The 21,017-nt window shown below is 32.7% G+C and overlaps 1 protein-coding gene across 10 annotated transcripts in view; it reads right to left on the bottom strand.

Moving 5' to 3' along the window:
- The window catches only part of cnc (NFE2 like bZIP transcription factor cap-n-collar), a 127,276-nt gene that overhangs the window by 748 nt on the left and 105,511 nt on the right, over positions 1-21,017 (bottom strand). For all 10 annotated transcript variants that reach the window (XM_070105534.1, XM_036361616.2, XM_070105535.1 and 7 more), the window contains 3 exons: positions 14,734-15,174; positions 14,573-14,663; positions 62-1,323 (listed from right to left, as the gene is read on the bottom strand). In XM_070105534.1, the coding sequence (XP_069961635.1) occupies positions 62-1,323; positions 14,573-14,663; positions 14,734-15,174 (1,794 nt within the window). The remainder of the gene's footprint in view (positions 1-61; positions 1,324-14,572; positions 14,664-14,733; positions 15,175-21,017) is intronic.

Below are 21,017 nucleotides of genomic sequence, written 5' to 3'. Positions count from 1 at the left end.
TTCAAAACACACTTTCCGAAAATGATTTTATTTTTAATAAGTCACTAAAAGTTCTACTCACTTGGAATATGTGTCTGTGCAGCGCCGCGAACTTGTTCGATATGCGCTTACGCTCCAAAGTTAGACTATCGCGATCCGAAAACAACTGTTCCTTACGGCGACGCACCTCTTTCACCTCATCTTCCAGCGAGAGTATTTGATCGAGCTTACGTTTGCGACAATTCTGTGCGGCGACCTTGTTCTTGCCGCGCCGACGTATGTCGCGTATAAGTGACAGCTGATTCTCGGTCAAGTCGTACTTGGAGAGACGTTCATTGAACTCATCCATGGGCAAGTTGATGATATCGCTCACTGGTATGGGGACATTCATAGCGCGCGCGCGCTTCTCGTCACGTGTCAAATGCTCCTCTTCACCATTAAGGGATTTAGAGGACTTCGACGATGAGATGGAGAGTTTCTTGTCACGTGCCTGTGGCCGAGGCATGGAGCCGGTGCCCTGTGGCAGCGTGTACGTGTGATTGTGCTGCACGACCTCGTGTGGTGTGCGCGGCGGACGTTGTGCAAAATCGAGTGAATAACCACCAATTGCACCTGCAACGGCGGGGCCATACTTCAAATCGTATGCCTGTTGTTCTTTGTTACTTAGCACTGGTCCCATAGCACCTTCGGCATTCAGTGCACCGCCAGCCCCGCCCGGTTGTAGACCCGGCACAGTTGGATACGCTTCATACTCATATTTAATCGACTGTGCGGGACCAATATTTAGTAGTGAATTTGTGCCGGTTGGTGGCACAACACCGACATTACTACCATTGTCGGCGGTAGTACCCGTCGCGCCCAAACCGGGTTGTTCATTGAGAAAACGCTTGCCGAACATTTGATGTTTCTTCTGTGCAACAGGCGGTTGTCGTGTGCCATCGTTCATGCGATTATTATTATTATTGTAACTATAGTCATACGGTCTACCGTATTTGCCTTGATGATAATCTTGCGCCGAATCGCTACCTTCACCCCACTCACCATCCGAGAGTGACGGTACACGCTCCGAGCCCATCGAACTGACTGCACTGTCGCTAGAGGCGTCCAAACGATCACCGCCAGCGCTCGTGCCACCCGCACCCGAACCCAAGAGATCCGCTGTCATACCGCCAGCGAGCGCACTATTCGTAGCGCCAGCACCGTTCATTGCGAGCCCGTTAGCTGACGAACCTGTAGCACTACCTCCGCTGGCACTTGCATGACCGTTCGAGAGACCAGCGCTGCCGCCGAGTACCGACGAGTTATTGCTTGTGCTGTTGTTTACGTCAACCATACGACAGAAACCTGAAATTAGATAAGGCACAAGTGTTATAGAATGACGAGCAAAATATTCATGTGATCTGATAAAACAAAAATAACTTTATTAAAGATAACGGAGCGGGTGTAAATAGTTGCTATATTCTCTAAGAACAACAAGTAACATTTTTTCTGGGTCAACCAGGTCAGTATTCTCCACTAAGTGTAAGGTCTGGAGTAGTTCTTTACTCAAAAAATTACAAAGATTTTGGTGTCGGTGTTATTATTTCTGTTCACGAGGGTACCGATGAGTAATTTAACAGCTAATTTAACCCTAATTCAAACTACTTTTTTAAAACAAATTACAGTATTTGGAAAATTCGGTTTGGCTGATTAAAAAAAATTTTCGATATGGTTTTGTCAGAATTATAACAAATATTTCAAATTCATCCTAAAAAAGTTCAATATCATTGATGCATCGAATATTTAAAGTTAATATTAAAGAGCTTCAAGCTTTTTCGCCTACGCAAAAGCTTTTTCGTCTTCCAAGTCATGACAGCTTTTGCCGTTATTCTACATTTACCAGTATATCGAAAAGGCATGATAGCTGTGTGTTTCCTAAAGCCGTAATATTTAAATTCAGAGAATTTTCCTGCTTTTACAAATAAAATATTGATATTTTTTCTCAACTGGCAAAAATATTTCCGACTGCGGAAATCTATAATCAACCTTCGATTAACACATAATTGTGAATTCCATACATTACATATTTTAAAGGAAATTTTTTTACCAGCAAACCTAAATTAATTCATATTGTGTTTTACCCGACCGCAAAACTTGAAAAAGCACAAGCGAACAACCGCTCATTTCAGAAGGTACAAAACACACAGCTGTTTGATTAATAAACCGCTGCTGTGCACGTGTCACGTTGTATGCGCTCAGCTGACGAACACAGCCAAAAATTTTTTAAGTAAATAAACAAAATGAAGAAATTAACATATGTAAATGTATGAATGTATGATATTTTAACTGTATGCATATGTACAAACATATATGTTCAAAAAATTATATAAATTCATAAGATTATGGCAAAAATTAGTAACTTTTTATATTTGTTTATTTATCAATAAAAAATACATTTTACTACCTTCGAACGCCGAAGCAATAAATAGGTCTACTTGTATTATTTCTTATTAGATCTTTTATTTGTGCAATAATTCGCACAAAGGTTCACAATGTAGACGTCAGCGAAGTCTACATTTTAACTACATGGCGTTTTCTCCCAATAAATACTGATAATAATTACTGTCATTTTCTGTTTACATGCCTTACCAAAAGTGTGCTGACAAGCAAATTGTGCTAACAATAAAAGGCTTTCGTTTCGCTAATCAGATTTTCACCTGTATTGAGGTAAATTGATAACGTTTGCTATAACTAAATAAATAAGCGATATGCAATTTTGAAAACGCAGAATGACACTGCAATATTTTGGTTTTATCCGAAAATATCAGAAAAATTAACAATTAAAATTAGGGCATCAGTTTAGCGCATATCCATTTTTTTAGTATTTTAAAACGTTTTTCGCCAAGAATATATTATTTTAAACTAATGTATTACTTAATTTAACCATTTGCATATTCTTTAATAATGATTAGATCCCGCTTTGTTGAAAATGATCTCAAAGAGCCGAGTGGGCAGTGATTAGTACAATTTCCAATATAATTTAAGGAAATTGTTGAACAAAAAATTTTAATACTCCCAATAAATTCCTCTTTAGTAGAATACTGTACCGCCAGACTCGAAAGCTTTGTGAGCCAGCCGTTTCCCCATATTTTTAATTACATCGGTGCCAGGTGAGTAAGGCGCTCACTGCATTAAATCGAAATTTTGCACTTCAATCCTAGACTAAAACACTCGGACCACAAACCAATTTTTGGAATGTAAAAATTCAGTTTCCAGTACGTTTTTATTGCATTTGCATTTATATTAATATTCAAAAATTGTAGTTCGCACGTGCCATATTAGAAGATGGCTCCCCAGACCATCATACCGCTCGCAGCACTGTAGGTATATGGAAATAATAATTGTATCCACACATACATAGCGCCAAATTAGACTTTAAGGCTATGTGCTCAGGTGCAAAATGTAATCGTGTTTCTTTTTGTGGAACCTTAAGTGGTTGATTTTTTGTTAGTTTTAATAGTTTCAAATATGGAACATTCATTAGCATCTTTTAAGCAGTAGATAAGCTTACTTTAACATCAGCATTGGATGCTTTTTTAAAATATCTCTCTTGTTGACAACGGAAATTACTTTATTGTTACCGCTTTCGGTTTTTCGACCGTATTCCGACTTATTACGCCAGAATTTGTATATGTATAACATTTCAACTTCCGCCAACCTTTTTTCTTCATAAGCTCCTATTATTGCTTTCTCTTCAATCGATAGCGATTCTCCTTTAGCCATATAAAAGAAAAATGAGCACTTAAGCAATACAAAAAACTTTTTTGTGGTTTGTAAAAATACAGAGCAACTGTATATAGTTCATAATGAAAGATGTAGCATGTTTTGTTTACAGAAATGTCTAGTGCCTTGGCTTTAGCCGCAATAAAAATTCGCCTAGTGCAATAACATCGAAAAAGCTAAAGATGGAAAATCGTCGTGTTGGCATCAGAGAGATAGCAAAGGATCTGAACATCTCTTTTGGATTGGCTCAGCACTTTTTAAATAATGTTTTGGGTATGGAGTGTGGCAATGCTAGGCTAGTACAAAAAGACCTGAATCTTTTACAAATGCGACAGAGTAGAGAACGTAAAAGAGATGCTTGACAACATAGCTGACAAACCTACATTTCAAGCGCATCATTACCTGTGACGAAACGTGAATTTATGAATATGATGTCGAAACTGTCCAACAATCAAGCGGATGGTGCTTCGAGAAAAGGCCGAAACCGAAAAAACCCAAATTCGTTGAGAGAACCGAAGACCATCCCAGCCGAGACTTAAAATAAGTGTGTGGAAAATTCGATTAACTGTTGATATGCTTGTATTAGCTCAAACGGAGCCTTTTTTGAAGGCGATAATAAAACTTTGTATTAGAATACGTGAAACATTTGCTTTTTGTGTATTGTATGGTGTAACGTATGTGAGTTGTATGGAAAGTCCGGGTTAAATTTGATCAGATATATGTTGTTGTGGTTTACGTCATAGAAATAATATTTATTTCAACTTCGATCACAAATATGTATTTTACACAAAACATACGCTTAAAACATTTGAGAGTACCTAAAACCAATTACTAATTGAAAAAATAATATACACGTTGTCAGCAGCACTGTGTCACGTGGCAAACTAGACACGAAACTATTAATATATGGAGAAAGTACAAGTCAGATGATAAGCTTATCGCAAAAAATCGGTATAAAATATATTTATTACTTCATACATATCTACAAATGTACTAGGTCTAATGAAAATCTGAGCAAACTTAACACTTAGAATGTCCTCATTAATGCATTATGAGGGTTGCCACTTGCTTGGAAATTGCGTAAAAATGCAAAGAATTTTAGATCAAAAGCTTATACAAGTAATGGTATGTGGTATATCTTCAAGAAGCTGCTCATTTATCGGAACCGTCGATATCGTACCACTATAGCACATAGCTGCCATACAAACTAATATGAGAAAATCAAGTTCTTGTATGGAAGCTTTTTATATGTGAGGGGTATAGCTTTATTATGGCAAATAAATTGTGATAATTGCAGGCGCTAGATAAGACTAACACGAGCGGAATTTCGCATTCCGTCATAACTATTTTGAGCCTAAAAAGTCATAATAATTGAGATGGCAATAACATTTTAGATTTACGCATTTAACACTTTGATTTTGCAATTAACACACGCCGATGACGAATGCAAAGAAAACAAAGCACATATGAAGCACAAGCAATCAAAGCACTGATTAATTGAGAATTGTCGAATATACCGTATATGGTAGGCGAGCGAAGAGTGCACGCTGATAAGACGCGCCTCGTAATACGATCACAGGGGACTACTGGGACCGATCGCACATGCTGCGGTCCACCTATTTTCCATTCTTGGTTGGCAATTTGTTTTGTTGTGCTGATTTTCGCATTTTTATTTTTTAATTTTTTTTGTCTTTTTGGCTTTCGCTACTCTTTATATGGCAATCAATGCGCTCGTAGTACGTCAACGCTGCAACGCTGTGATTACTGTGCGGTGAACGCGCCGCTCGGGCTGTGCAGAGAGCCGAGTGACTCAGCAATTTATAAATAGTAAACAGAACAAACACACACACACAAGCGCACAAAATTGGCAAATGGAGATCGTATATGCATAAAGTTGATTTTGTACGTGTATGATATGGCGTGTGCATTTCGCGAAATAAAGAAATTATAAACAATAAAGAATGAGCGCATATTGTACACTCATTCAAAGCGTTGTGACTCCGTGCCTGCCAGTCGGTCAAGCAGCCAAAGTCAGCGCGGCCAGGCAAATGCTTGCGTGAGTCTGAGTGTGTGTGTGCGAGTGTGTATTCAAATTAACTTACGCTCATAGTATGAGCAAGCGATCGCTAAGCGTTTTGAAAACCAGCTAGGGCTTCAGCAGCGATGATGACGCCAGCATAAATTAATATATATTTATAGATTTTCTTGCCACACTCACGGCTTTGTCAGCCAACGGCGCTGGTTATGTACGAATTTAAGCATTAATTGTTAGACTTCTGAAGTAGTGAATCTAAGCACACTTCTATTGAGAAACGCAATGTAAGTAATAATGTAAAGAAGGTGTGGCGTATGTACATATGTACATATATATTTGTGTCAGCAATAACTCATCAAGCGAATTTCGCAGAAATGCTAAAGCGACTAACTGATAATGTGAAGCGGTTAATGATAAGGTGCTGAGTAAGTCGCGATAGTCTCAGAAAATGAGTCAACATTGTTCAATGAAAGGGAACTGAATGTCTAGATATGTCAAATAAACTCAAATAAGATAATAAAAATAAATAAAATGAAGGGTGATATTAAGTAAAAAAAAAAATAAACCAGTCAACTGAAATTAAAAAAATTAAATTAATTTAAAATCATTTAAAAAAATTTTTTTTTAATTAAATTAATTTTAATAATTAATATAAACACAAATTAATATATAAAAAAAATTAATAATTAAAAAAATTTAAAATATAGATAAAATGAAATAGATAAATAAAATGAAGTAAAATAAAATTTTAGGAAAATAAAATTATGTATATGTACATATATAAATAGTATTTTCGTACTGTTAAGTAAAAAACAATAATAATTTTAGCTCAAAATGTTTTTAAAATACTTCGACAATGTACAATAGTAAAACACTGAATAAAATTAGTTGAAAACGAAAATTAAAACAATAACCATTAAAATAAATACTAATAAAAAATTGTATTAAAATTGGTATAGAAAAAATTATTTAATAAAATCACCCAAAAAAAAAATAACTAAATGGAAAAAATTATTTTATGAGAAAAATCACAATAAAAACTTAACTAAAACGAAAAAACAACGAAACATGACTTTCGAAAAACATGTTAAATAAATAAAAACCATCAACAGAAAATAGTTTAAGAATTGTACAGAAAACTTTTTGATATGAAAAAAAACAATAATAAGGATAATGGGAAACTGTAATCAAAATATTGCATTGTCATCGATCCTTGACACGTGTGCAAAGTTTCAAGTTGACCAGACTTCTGGAAACCGGTGAAAATTGAGCTACAAGATTCCATTACATACATACATACAACCCAAGCTAATAAAAGCATTTCTAAAATTTAAGTTAACAATATAAATCATAATAATAAAAAAATTATATTAAAAACATTCAAATAATAAAAATAAAAATTTCAAGTGTATATGTTTATTTAGCGAAATTGTGCTTTAATATCTTTAATATATACTTTTTTACTATTTTTAAAATTACTTTTTTATAATTATTACTATTATTTAATAAAAAATATTATATATAATTTAACATGGCATGAAAGTCTTTAAAATTTATAAAAATTTAAAATTAAATAAATATTATTCTATTGTAGTAATTAGTATTAGAAATTATAATTTAAAAAAAATATAAATATATTCTTAATCACCAAAAGTGTGAAAAAAATTAAATTATATTGAAAAAAATAATATTACTAATTTTGAAAATATTATATGTATAAATTCCTTATACTTTAACCCCTAAGTTGTCACCTTAAAATCTGATTCTTCTTAAGTGGCGTAAATAGAACGCTTCACGTGACAAATCAACACCCACAGTCACATCAGATTCGCTAGCCTAAATACAAATATAGCCCAGGAGGAGCGAACAGCAACAAAACAATCATCACCACCTTGCACTTGACGTCGAAGACGACTGCTAACAGCAACAAGCCCAGTAGTAACGGATCGCCGCGCACACTACGTGACTACAGTAATGTGCCATTAATTTGTTACAAGTTACAATGTTGTTGAAGTCACAGATATTTGAGCGGCAAACAACGGCAAATTTAAAACAAAAATATATATTGAAAAGTATGTACTATTTACAAAAATTATAGAAACTATTGCAAATGTAATAAAAAAAAAATTTTTTTAAGGGGCACAGCTAGTATGAAACTTAAAAAAATTTGATTTCGTATTTTAATATTTTGATAGGTTGGTTATACCTTTAAAGATAGTATACTTAAAATTTAAATAGATATCTAAAATAGTTTTTGAGTTGCAACTTTCTAAAAGGATAGATCAGTTTATCTTTAAAAATCAAGTCAATCAGTATATCTTTAAACGTGTTTTTTTCGGAACAGCAATTTTGAAATTTGCTCGAGTTTTCGAAAGCATCCGATCCGGTCACTGATAAAACCTGATAAATAATGAACTATTTTAAAACGCCGCCATTTTGTAAATATATGACTTTTTGCGATCATAGGTCGTTGTACAGATCATAGCTTTTAGTGAGAAGTATTGTTTTGGTTTAATCCTTTTTTTTGCGTCGTCGAAAATCGCGTATAACGTGAAAATTAGTTAATTTTTGTTCAGTTTTACTTCTTTAGTATTCTAAAATATGTATAAATATAACATTAATTTTAATTTCAGCAATTTTTTTTTATTTTGTTTTTAAATTTGTTATATACATACATATATATATATATTTTTTAGGTTTTTACTTTTATATGGTGGTTTGAATTACATAAGTTATACTGTAGAACATATTATTTCATTGCTTTCGTGCTCTCCACTTAGTAACGGTCGCACACTAAAGCTGCGACAAAGCGAAAGAACATAAACATTACTAGAAAAATTTTCAAAAAAAAAATTTAAATATCTACTCAGCAGAATGTGGTATGAGGCGGCATAGACAAGTGTTACGCCTTAACAAAATAATATTTACAACAAAAAAATAAAAAAGAAAGAAAAAGAATAAAAAAGAAATAAAACTATAAAACAATAAAAATAACTGAATAAAAAATAATATATATATATATATATAAAGTGAAAAAAATTGGAAAAACGCCAAATGGCTCACTCATTCAACAAGTCGGGGAGAGTGTGTGTATGGATTTACTTATGTAAATGAGAGTTTAGTATACATAGCTGCTTGTATAGTTTGGCACTCACCTGTTGAATAGCGAACGATTTTTCAAACAAAATTAAACGAAATTTTAAACACTGTGACTGCTATACGCGTTTGTATGTACATATATGTGTGTATATGTATGTATGTACATATATCGAACGCGCTAAATTTAATTCTATGCTTACAAGCGAGTTGAGCCACCTACACGATGCGTATGTGCCCGTATGTCACGATAGCCGGCGTTGAATGACGGTCACCAGAAAAGAAGGCGAACAAAATGCAGTAATGAAGAAAATGTGCACGTAGATTAGATTTTATTCTATTTTGATTTTCGTATTTGTTCGCTATTTTACAAATTCTTTAATGTGTTATTTTTTTCCTTTAAAATCTATTTGCGAATTATTTTTTTAAATTTGCGATATATTTTTTATTTTTATTTTTATGTTTTGTTTGTTTTTTTTTTTTTTGTAAATTTTGGTATTTTTAAATTTGTGGACTAGTAAGCCATAAAATGCACTTTGCAGGCCAAAAGTTGCGACTTTCGAGTTATCACTTTCAATTTCATTCAGTTACAAGCGAAATATGCACTTTATGTGGCATTTGCTGATTACATTTTCCTGTTTTTAATTACTCAGTATTGAAAATAGCACATTTCTTAATTAATTTTTTTTTAACACGCAATTAGCGTTTTTGCACTGGTTTATTGTCTCACGTTGTTGCTGATTATGACGGTGTTGATGATCATAATTTAAGGTGTGTGTGTGCCCGTATTGGTTTCCTAAAAGCGCGTTATTGACTCGCACAGCAAAGTAAAAAAAGCTTTAGTAGTACGCTTCAATGGCAAGATAATACTAAGCTGATTCCACATTGAGCAGTTTGCAAAAGCAATAAAGGCAAAATAAATAACCTCAAAAACAGCAACAAATACAACTTAAACGAGTATTATTGTAGAAATGTCGAAAAACTTTGACGAGTTATTCAAATGTGCTCACACTCACGAGAACCACTGCAATTGTGTGTGAGCGGTATGTTATAAAAGTATGTCTGTGCGTGCTTATTTTGTGATATTTTTTGCGTTGCGATTTGTGTTCGCACGACGGCGATGATCTGCGAAAAGCAAACCGCTGCCACACGTTAACGAGACTATTTTGATGACAAAGCATAAGCTCGGAGCAAGAACACAAAATTTCTTTGCTGGCGCGATATGGTTGCGCGTTGAGCAACACAGCGCTAGAAAAAAGCGTTTTCGGCGTTTGCGAGAGAGTAAAACGCTCAAAATTTGCAAACAGCAATTGAGCGCGAAGCAATATCACCTGTCATGCTGAACTCGATACTGCGGCGATCAGCGTTGCCATGTCGGTGCGATTGGAATGGAAGTTGTGGTTTTGCAAAATTTGTTCATAAATTGCCGTTTTTTACGCATAGTTTGATTACAATTTATTTTATTTATTTACTTCTTATTATTAAATTTTGATTACTACATTTTTTTATATTTTTTTTTATAACAGTATGTTTTATTTTTTACATAATTTTGAAAGAAAATCAAAAAAAAAAAAAGAAGCTAGCTCTACAGTAACTGGGAGGTCGCGTAGTGGAGTAGCCCATCGGCAAACAATATATTGTTATTATTTCTAAAATAAATCATTCTCTCAAATGTAGCACGGCAACAAATATATAGTAAACTACGTACTTTTTATTTAAAAATATAATCATATTTTTTTTAAGTTGACGAAAAGTTGATATGTAGATCTAAAAACCTTCGTACTTTACTTGCAAGTTTTATGTAATTTAAAATCACATTTTACATTTTGTTACGGATGGCACGACTTCCTAGAAACACTTTTACCCGATTAATTTATTAGTCGCCATTTTGTATCATTAATCAATATCAACTTTTTTAATACACTCAAATAAATCATGAACAAACCCTAATTGAAATAAGTTCAATTTATTTGTCTTTACTCCCAGAATATATGCTCAATTTTCGTTTTTTACCGGTGTGGCAACACTTATACAAACTACAAACAACACACATATGCATATATTGCGTGGGCAATGAGAGAAATGTGTAATGTATGTGAAATTTAATGAGTCAATTTGATTGCAGCGGACATGCTGCGTGCATGTGTACATATGTATGTGTTGTATCACATATCTAAGCATGTGAATGTATATTATAACCTTAGAGCAAGTTAATTTTTTCGTTGACAAAGCAACCTTGATTTCTTTGAACTATAAAATGCGTTTCTTCACTTACTCCAATAAATATGTTAATATTCCTAATTAGAATTAATTCGGAAAAATAACTAGAAATTAAAAAAAATATATTTACAATTCGTATAGAAAACAAAATTTTGTTAAAAAATATTTACAATTCGTATAGAAAACAAAAATGTTGTTACTAATACTTGAAGTTTTCGTAATGCTCATAATTAAGAATTACTAACTGTTATTACACTCAAACGCGAGTCTACTCAAACGCAAATGCGCTCGATTTAATGAGTGATTTTATTTATTATTTTTTGTTTCTTTGATATTCTTTTTTGCACTTTAGACGCGATGGCAGTGGCGTTGGATATCGAGCTATAATTTACTGATAAAAGAGAACACGAAATTGAATAAAAATTCGGTCGAGCAGCTTTTATTACTTACATACATATATGTATGTATGTCCATATGTGTAAAGCTGTACATACTTGTAGTAATTAGCGCATATGTATGCTGTACTTGTATGTTGGTAGAAATGGTTTTTGGGCTTATCAGCAATTTTGTCAACGTTTCACTTATGTAGTATTTAATTGAGTGATGACACCCTCTAGAAAGATTCAGCTCGGTGAACTTTAGATTTTCATCAATTAAATTTCATGGGAACGAAATATGTTTGAAATAATAAATAATAATAATAAAAAATAAAATAAAAAAAAAACAGAAAGCACGTAACTCTAAGCTCGAATTATTGTTATATTTTAACGTCTACAATGAGAATTAAATAGCAACAAACAGAGAAAGCGCAAAACTGTACCTAAGTGAAAAATTAATTTAAACATCTGCTTATTCGAAACAGATATGTTAATAACATCTGAAGCTGTATATTAGAGCTTAACAATAATTTAACAAACCGTTTTTTTTTACAAAAATAATAAACCTCTAATTGGGCATAATAATCACTTAACAGGTGAGATAACTTTTAAAAATACTTCAGAAAATAGTTGGGGGGATTTTTCTATTTCTTGGAAATCGTTTACAATCCAAAGCACAAGTCAACAGCAATCTATAAATTAAATTTCACAATCTGTTTAAAGATACTTGTGAAATAAATATTTGGCTGTATGGCCAGCAGTAACTGGTTCAACCCGGGTAGGAGTGGGTACAAATGCTGATTTAAGGGGTTCGATTGCAGTCTTTGTCATATTTCTAAGTACTTAAAAGCAGATCTTACTACACATACGTATCGCGAATAATTTTTCAAAACAAAACTTTGAGCAATGCAAACTGCAAATTTTCCTCTTCGCGTGATTTTACTATTAAAAACTTTAGATGCAATTAAAAGAAGAAAACAAAAACTGTAATAGGAAAAAACAAACTGGGGTAAAATCCCGAGGTTTTGCTTATAAAGTCTTTTTGCACATACATATGCAAGTTTATTTATATTTAATTTTGAAAGTGTGCTGATACTTAATCGATATACATATTGTATATGTATATTCAAAAATATTTGCGGCTTATCTTCTATCGCTTACGATTTACGCCGATCACAAGAGAGTGCTTTCGTGATACTTCCAACTTCAATTCATCAAAAAAAAAAATTTTAATAATTTATACTGGAAGTATATACATACCTGCCTGTTATCTCGGAAAGTCATATTTTCAATTTATTTATATCCGAAATATTATTACTATTGCTTGTATATTTACATAGCTTGAAAATCGATCCAAAGTGATTCATAAATACTAATTGGATATCTGCAAAAGTTGCGACATTGAGATTGCAGTGACATTATCTCGCGCGTAAAATCTGATATATGTTTAAACTCGGCGACCACAAAACAAGTCGCAAATTGTTTATATAATACTCTATATAAATGGTGCGAAGTTCAAATTCACCAGTTTTTGTTGACATTTCTACACATTTTCGGAATTACGCTATCATTAGTGTTATCTCCCTTGAGAGTGTATTGGTGTGATAGAAAGTCTAATCTAACGAATGAGCCTTTCACATTATTGAATTGTAAAGAAACGTTAATGGAAGCAATTACTAGACATTTGCTTCCATTAACGTTCTCTATTAAAGCATAGAAAATCGTTTGGAAAGTATAAAGCCATAGTACATATCAACCAGTTTAATTCCGATTTACGCATATCGATGATAAGAAGTGGGGCTAAAATGCTCAACTTTGTTGCAAGCTATGTGGAAAAGTCTATTAAAATTTGAACACTTTACTAATATTTGTGTACAACTATAAACTATATACATATACAACTTTGAGGGACAAATGCAACCGTTACGAACAAGCTTATGCAAAACTTCGAAGCATACCTGTAGGCGCAGTAACAGTAAAATGTGCAAGCAAACAAAATTGAGTATTTTAAGCTTTTGTTTTATTTTAAATGGCAATATTGATGTTCAAGATTTTACAAAACGTCTATATATCATACATATAGTTCACTAAAAATTAGAAAGTCTGAGCTTGAAAATGTTCGAACCATAGGAGTCTAATAATTTTAAGTTAATACTGAACATCCACTAACAGGAAATCTTTGATCACCTTTTGGGTTGAAACCATTAAATAAAGGTGCTAGAGGTGGTTTTAGTCTGATTAACATTATTACCGAAATAATGACCTAAAGTGTTTCCCTTATCGCATATACATTAAAAGTAAATATGCCGTATATGAAACATGGTACCACCATAAAGCTTTTTTTCTTTAATTATGAATCAATTCCGCTCTTCATTAAATCTATAATAAATGTAGCTTTTTCTACTAAAATTTCGACTCTAAGAAATTTTTTTTTTTAAATTAGAGAATAGTACTTCTACTTAGTTTTTCAAATTATTTTAAGCCTAGATTTGCGAGGAATTTAAAAAATCGACCAAACATATAGACTAACAAATAGGATGTGGCGAAAGTTGCACTCCTTTGCCACTTAAATATAAATTTACAAAAATTTTTTTTTGTAAAAAAAAATAATACTTAAATATAAGAGAGCTTTCGAAACGTTTAACCTGTGTATGTCCAAAGCTTTCATTTATACATAAAAAATGTACTAAAAATTCCTACTAATTAAATTTTTTTAATGAAATTTTTTAATAACTAAGCATAAGATAAATACTTTATATAAAACTATGCCGAAACAAATTATTATCGAAAATTTACTACTATGTTTTTTGGGTTTTGTTTACTCTACTAATCGACTGACTGCAAATATTTATTACGTGATTTGAACCTTTTGGCCCCTAAAACTATATCTACAGAAATGTTACAAGTCAGTGTCTTCAAAATATTAATAATTAATCTTAAAAATTGTCAAAAATTAACTAGTTTTTAATGGTTAGTTTAAGTATAACCGAAGCTTTAGAAAGCTTTCATTAACAAAAATATTTCAAAAATTGCTACTGACAAAATATTGTCTATATTATACCATATGTTATATTTTATTAAATAAATAATATTTTGTACTTACTGTCATTCATGTCCATTAAGTGCAAATCTTCATCATTCAGAATTGAGTTAATAAATCCTTCAGTGGTGTGATTCATATCCGACGAAGAATTCTGTAAAAAAATTTTAAGAAAATAATTTATTCAAGAAAATATTAAAAATATATGTCATTTGGCCACTCACAGTGTAGTACATCATGTCGTGTTCCATTTTGTAAGCGCCCACATTACCGCCCGCAGCGCCGGCTGCTGCAGCTGCACCGCCATCAGCTTCATGACTGGAGTTGGTCAAATGCATGCTAGAAGTGACGGCTGAACCCAAATTATGGCCATAATGCGGCTGCGTGGGGCAAATATCACCCAAAGTGGCGTTGGCATGCAACATGGCATGGTGGCTGTGATGGTGTGGATGCGGCGGTGGTGGCGGCGGATATTGAGCATGTTGTGGTGGCGCTGGTATGCCAGCAGCACCCTGGTACGAATATGGATGGGTGGGATAGTGGGGATAGGGCGGCATATCGGAGACACCGCCGACTACGCCCATGCTCGATATCGGATTGAAAAAGCTGGCAATATCCTGTAAGCGTTGCTCCATCGAAACGCCACGACTGAGGGACATGCGACCCTGGAAAGGTGAAATAGAGGGTAATAAAAATTTATTTCGTGAAAACTAAGAAGAAAATATATATTTAACTGGAGTTTGAGCACTCTTTCATCTGTGTGTCTGTATGTATGCTCATCAACATATTTTCTGTCAGTTTGCCCACGTAGCGGTGATTAATTTGTTAATTTTGAGTGCAACAAAATGCATATTTCAACATTACCGTAATCGATGATGTTTTAACAAGGTGCGAGAGAGGAGTGTTGTTGTTGCAAGAATAATTCGTGGGATTCAATAAAGTGAAAATAAAAAACACTCGAAAAGGGTTTGAAAACCAGCAATGCACGCCGAATTTTCGCTGCATTTGAGATCCATAAATAAGCGATCAATCATACAAATTTTTGAAATGTTCAACACAGCATATTCTCGCTTATATGTATGTATGTATGTGTGTACTGATGCATGAATTTATAATCACACCAAAGCGCCCACAGACACACCGCAACAAACCCAAATACGCAACAACAAATAATACCCACAGGCAGTTGGCAAGTAAACATACATACATACATACAAATGTATCTATAATCCCAAAGAATAAATTCAATGAAATTAAAGAAAAACAAGTAAATCGGTGGCAAAAACGTGCGCATGCGCAATGTTGTGTTTTTAACACAACAAAAACAACCGTATATAAGAATACAACAGCAAAAGGTATATATGTAACTATATAAAAGCAAATCGAAAAATAACACATTCCAAAAGCGCGAAATTCAAATTTTAGTCTCTTGAATCTGGCAGCTTTGCGCATAACTACATGAATAATAATAATAAAAAAAGAATAAAAATGAAAAAAAATATGTAAAAAAAATATTTGAGAAAAAACCAATTGAATTGCGAACAATGTATCAATCTGATCGCCGGCGATCGCCGATCGTTGATCGATGCTTAGCGCGCTTCGCCGTCACAAAAGGTATCCAGCTGCACGTTGCCAAAGAAAGATTGCACGTTCACACTGGCGACCATTGACGGATCGCGTCTTAAGATCGATCGAAATTAAATTGAAATGCTTGTGGTAGAAATTGAAGGCGCTTTTTCGATTTCGTTGTACTTGTAAAAAGTGACAAGTGCGCACAGGGGTGTCGGCGTGAGTTTCGTAAATGAGCAACATTTTTTTGTTAACTAAAGCGGTTTTTCTAACTTTTTTGCTTTAAAGAAGCGTGTATAAACTTATATATTTGTATACACATATCTTCATATATGTATATGGACTATTTGACTCATAGCATTGTATTGTTCTTTTTGCTACTTATTTTGTGCGTTACGTAGTTGGTTTCTAATTCATGCTTTCTTGTTGCTCAAGTTCAGTAATAATTGGTAACCATTAAGATTTTTGTGGTGTTTTTTTTTCTAACTTTTTTATTATTATAAAAGTTGAAGATCTGCAGTTAGCTCAGCATTCTAATAACATGGCGTAATTTATGCATGTTTGCTGCTAATGACAGTACTTTTGGATCGAATTGGTAAACTTATAAAAAATCGACAAATCTAATGTAAGAAAAATTGCTTTGATTTTTATTTGTCAGCTCATTCAAGAAAGTTCGATGACGATCTGCATGTTTAAAAAGCTAATATATACTAATAATTTTCAGAAGTATTTGAAACCGCCGTTATCTTTTTATATTTAGCTTTCTTTTACACAAATTTTGAAATTTTTGAGTTTCGAGATTTTTTAAACATCAATTATATATAGATATAATCTATTGAGAATATGTAAATTTGGTTATAGCCGTGAGACGATAGCTTCAAAAGTGCTCATTCATATTTTTGTCAAGTCTTCAATGGAAAAGTTTTCGAAAATTTCCCTGGTTATACATATCTCTAAAAGTTTATGCGAACAAGTTGTAGTTATGTTTCAGGATTCAAATCCATAAACTATCAAGCATGACTCTCATCGAACTCAAAGCGAAAAACAAATACATTTCTGAAAGAGTTGGGTATTAAGTATGGATTGATTAGACAGATGTTGAAAAATATAAATAACGATTATATCAATATAAAATTGTATAATTTAAATAAATAGTTGCTATCTTCTTGGTCTCAATTTGGCAGTTTGTAGATCGAAGAGAACAAACCAACCTAAAACGCCACCAACGATTTTTTTCTTAAAAAATATAAATAATACCTTGAGATGAAATGGAAGATCATATAGTTATATTTTTGTGTATTGTTAACAATCATAATAGTGCTACTGCTAAGTTTTTTTTGCAAAATCTAAGGCCTATTGACTGTGTCTGAGACATAACTTGATTTCATATCAAGTAAAAAAAATTCATATATAACTAGTGGGTACCGAACTATGTATATGCATATTTCTTAAATTTAATAACGTTAAACATGTAACCACTTTTAATACAGTTGTCAGTTCTATATAACACTTTTTGAAATAATCATGAAGTCTGATCACTGCGATTTGGGGTAAAGTCATTGCGATATGTAAAAAAATGCCTCTAAGGATGGTTTTACCATACTGTAAATATTTTGCAAGACATCGGTTTCTTTAACCGTTAGTAAAGCAAACGCAATAAAATATTATTCTCTGCAGAAAAGTTTTATCGCCAATAGAATCTTATACTAATACTAGAATTATGTATATTCTAGTACTTTAGAAAATAATTTAGTTGATTTTATAATTGAACGTACTCTATACAAATTTCAAATCTAGAAATTAATGTTTTTTTGTTTTTAATATCTTTTCGGAAAACATTTTCTAACTTAATTTAGCGTCATAACTTGTAATAGCTTAAAATCATCTAAGTAATAATTGTGAACTTTAAAGGATTAATCTCACTGTTTTACAATTTTTTTTTAAAGCGCATTATTTTTTGTCGGAACCGATTTAAAGGCAATCACAAAAACATATTTTTAGATTAATTGTTGTACGAAATTCAAAAGAAAAAGCTTTAAAAAAAATAGGTATGATATTTTGCAAATATTTGAATTTTGAATTATTTCAACTTTAGGGATACAATTTTTCAATATTTAGCTTAATTCATTTCGCAATTTTTATTAAAAAATAAAACTTATTATTAAATAAAAAATTTAATTAAATAATTATATATATAATAATATTACTCCATTATCTCTGTACCCTTGGATTTTCAAATAGATATAAAACAACAGAATATTAATTCTTTACCGCATCTACATATATTTCAATGAAATATCTGAATTTTCCAGCAATTAGCTGTAGTTTCAGACCGTATTATTTAAATGTCATGAAACCAATATTTTGCAAATCAACCAAAAATATAATATATATACCTGAATCAATAATTTAGTTGTTACTTATTGTTGGGCAGCACAAAAATTCATACTTTCATAGCATGCGATAAATTTAAAGGTCTGAATTCAGCACAATTCGTTTACAAATAATTTTTAAAATATTTTGGTATACTTTTTTCGTTTTTTCTTTTTTTTATTATAGTTTTATATGGCTTATACATGTACATACAAGTATATAGAAATGCACTTTTGGAGCGTCTGTCAAACGCGCGCACAAACACACAATTTCCCACTCCGAACTGTCAATCACGGCATAAATGTTCTTATTTTGTAAGCGTGATAAAATCAATCGTAGCGATTTGTATTTCGGCGTACGTATCTTGAAACGGCGATCAGTCACAAAAAGGCGAAACAAAATTTCAAGAATATGGCAAAATAAAACATACGATATATGTGTCCGACAGAATGTGCCAACAACTAAGCGTTTGACTTGGCTTACAAACTGAAACACTGAAACGACATGTTGCAGCACAGCAAAACCGACTGGCTAACTGACAAATTGAGAATGCGCAACGGTGAACTGATGCACACCGAATGATGTCCGAAGCGGCGGTGAGTGACGAGCGGTAAGCGGTGTGCTGTTGCTGCTGCCGATGATGATGCCAGTGAGGAAGGCTGGACCAGCGCAACATAAATGCACACAAACACAGAGAAGTTTATAGATGTACACATATACGTATGTATGTATATACATAGGTAAGCATACATGCATATATATTTGAGACCATTTTGCTTGCATGTGTGCATGCGCTTGCTTACTTGCCACAGTAATGATGGCTTAGAAATTCCCAGTCGGATCCGAGCATGCCAAGTGTAAGTAGTGAGTAAAGCGGCAAAATAAACAACCGACTGTCGGAAAATGTACTATGTAAACGTAAACGGCTTAGTGCCGGTACATACACACACACACGCACAATACAAAAAATAATTTGTATGCATGTACACCGATGAAAACGTCCAGTCAGGGAAGAAGTATAGTTGGAAAAAAAGTTGAAGACGTGTTTGTAGGCACAGGTAAGACACGCACACTTACATACATACAAACACATATATTTACTATATGCATACATACAACTACACCTATAGTTAATATGTTTGCGTTGCGTGATTCTATTTGTATGTAACATATATATGTACATACATATATGGGTGTGTGTTTGTAAACGCTTGGCTTTATGCAATGGTTGACTGTTTTTATTGTCACCATTAAAACTACTGGTGTTTGTTATTGACATCAAATAGACGCTCGCTACGGAAGCAGTGATTGTTGTAAGCACAAATCAATCGAACAAACACACACATGCATACATACAGACACATATGCACACAGCATGCATATACCAAATATGCAAAAGTGTTGATATTTGTTTCGTTATATTTATATGGTCTACTGCTTTGCGGTTCACACGCAGCTTTGAAAGCGAATAGAATATTATATTATTACATTGTATGCCACTACAACAACAACACTTGGCGGTATTTTTTTGAAAGCTTAACTGGCGGCTGTTCTATTTATTTACATATGTAATTATTTGCGAGTAATTTGCCATTTACGCCCACAACGACAGGCGAGCGTGTGTCTATTAGAGATGGTGAATATTAACCTCGGATTATTTTATTTCAAATTTTAAATCTATAGACATTAATATGGAGCTAGTCACTTTCAAGGTTATCAGCTTTTGAAAAATAATGATTTGATAAAAGTCTTGGTTAAAGCGCTTCTAGTTTGAGTTCTTGATATAGTCTTCGCCTCCTACTGAGATACTTAATATACTTTTTATTTACTTAATCGGTATGAAATATTGTTCTAACATGAATTTTTTTTTTTAACATTGGCTGTCCTTTACAATGCATGTACTAAGTTTTAACGTCTGCGTTTTTCTTCGATACCTCTGGACACTTTTGTATCGGTTTAGTCTTTATTTTACCATTAGAGTATATATAAACGCATATTATTACGAGTTTGTCACTTTTTTAGGGCTGGATACGGTACTCGGCGAAAAACAAAAGAGCCACGAAAAAGTTATATGGAAACAAATGTGTTCAGCTATATGGTATATCTTCCGAATAAAAATATAAAAATAAATCAAAAGTAAAGTAAAGCAAAAGTCAGTAGAGTAACTCCCCTCCAGCATACGAGAACACCATTTCGGGATAACTTCAGTTCTCAGGAACTTTAAGTAACTTTTGGACAATTAAGCATATAATTTTAGTTTGTAATAAAAAAAACACGAATTAAAATAAAAATATTTATACAAATATCATTTTAAAATATATGAAATAAATTTAAATTTTTGTTGTTGTAGCACATTTACGTTTAAAATGTTTATAAATCCAAGTCCTATTCCCGACACATAAATGCCGCTAAAAACAGGTACTACAACATTAATGTAAAACTGTAAACTAAAATATTTGCATTTTATAAGTTTTGTTAATATATTAGAATTTCTTTCAACTCAGAACTGTCATGAGGTTATATCCACTTATAAAAAAGATTTATTGCATATTTCAAATGCGCATAT

Source organism: Bactrocera oleae, chromosome 2 (genome assembly GCF_042242935.1).
Source record: "Bactrocera oleae isolate idBacOlea1 chromosome 2, idBacOlea1, whole genome shotgun sequence".
NCBI classification, from domain to species: domain Eukaryota; kingdom Metazoa; phylum Arthropoda; class Insecta; order Diptera; family Tephritidae; genus Bactrocera; species Bactrocera oleae.
The sequence above is the reverse complement of the archived record's forward strand: the minus strand, read 5'-3'. Positions and strand labels throughout refer to the sequence as shown.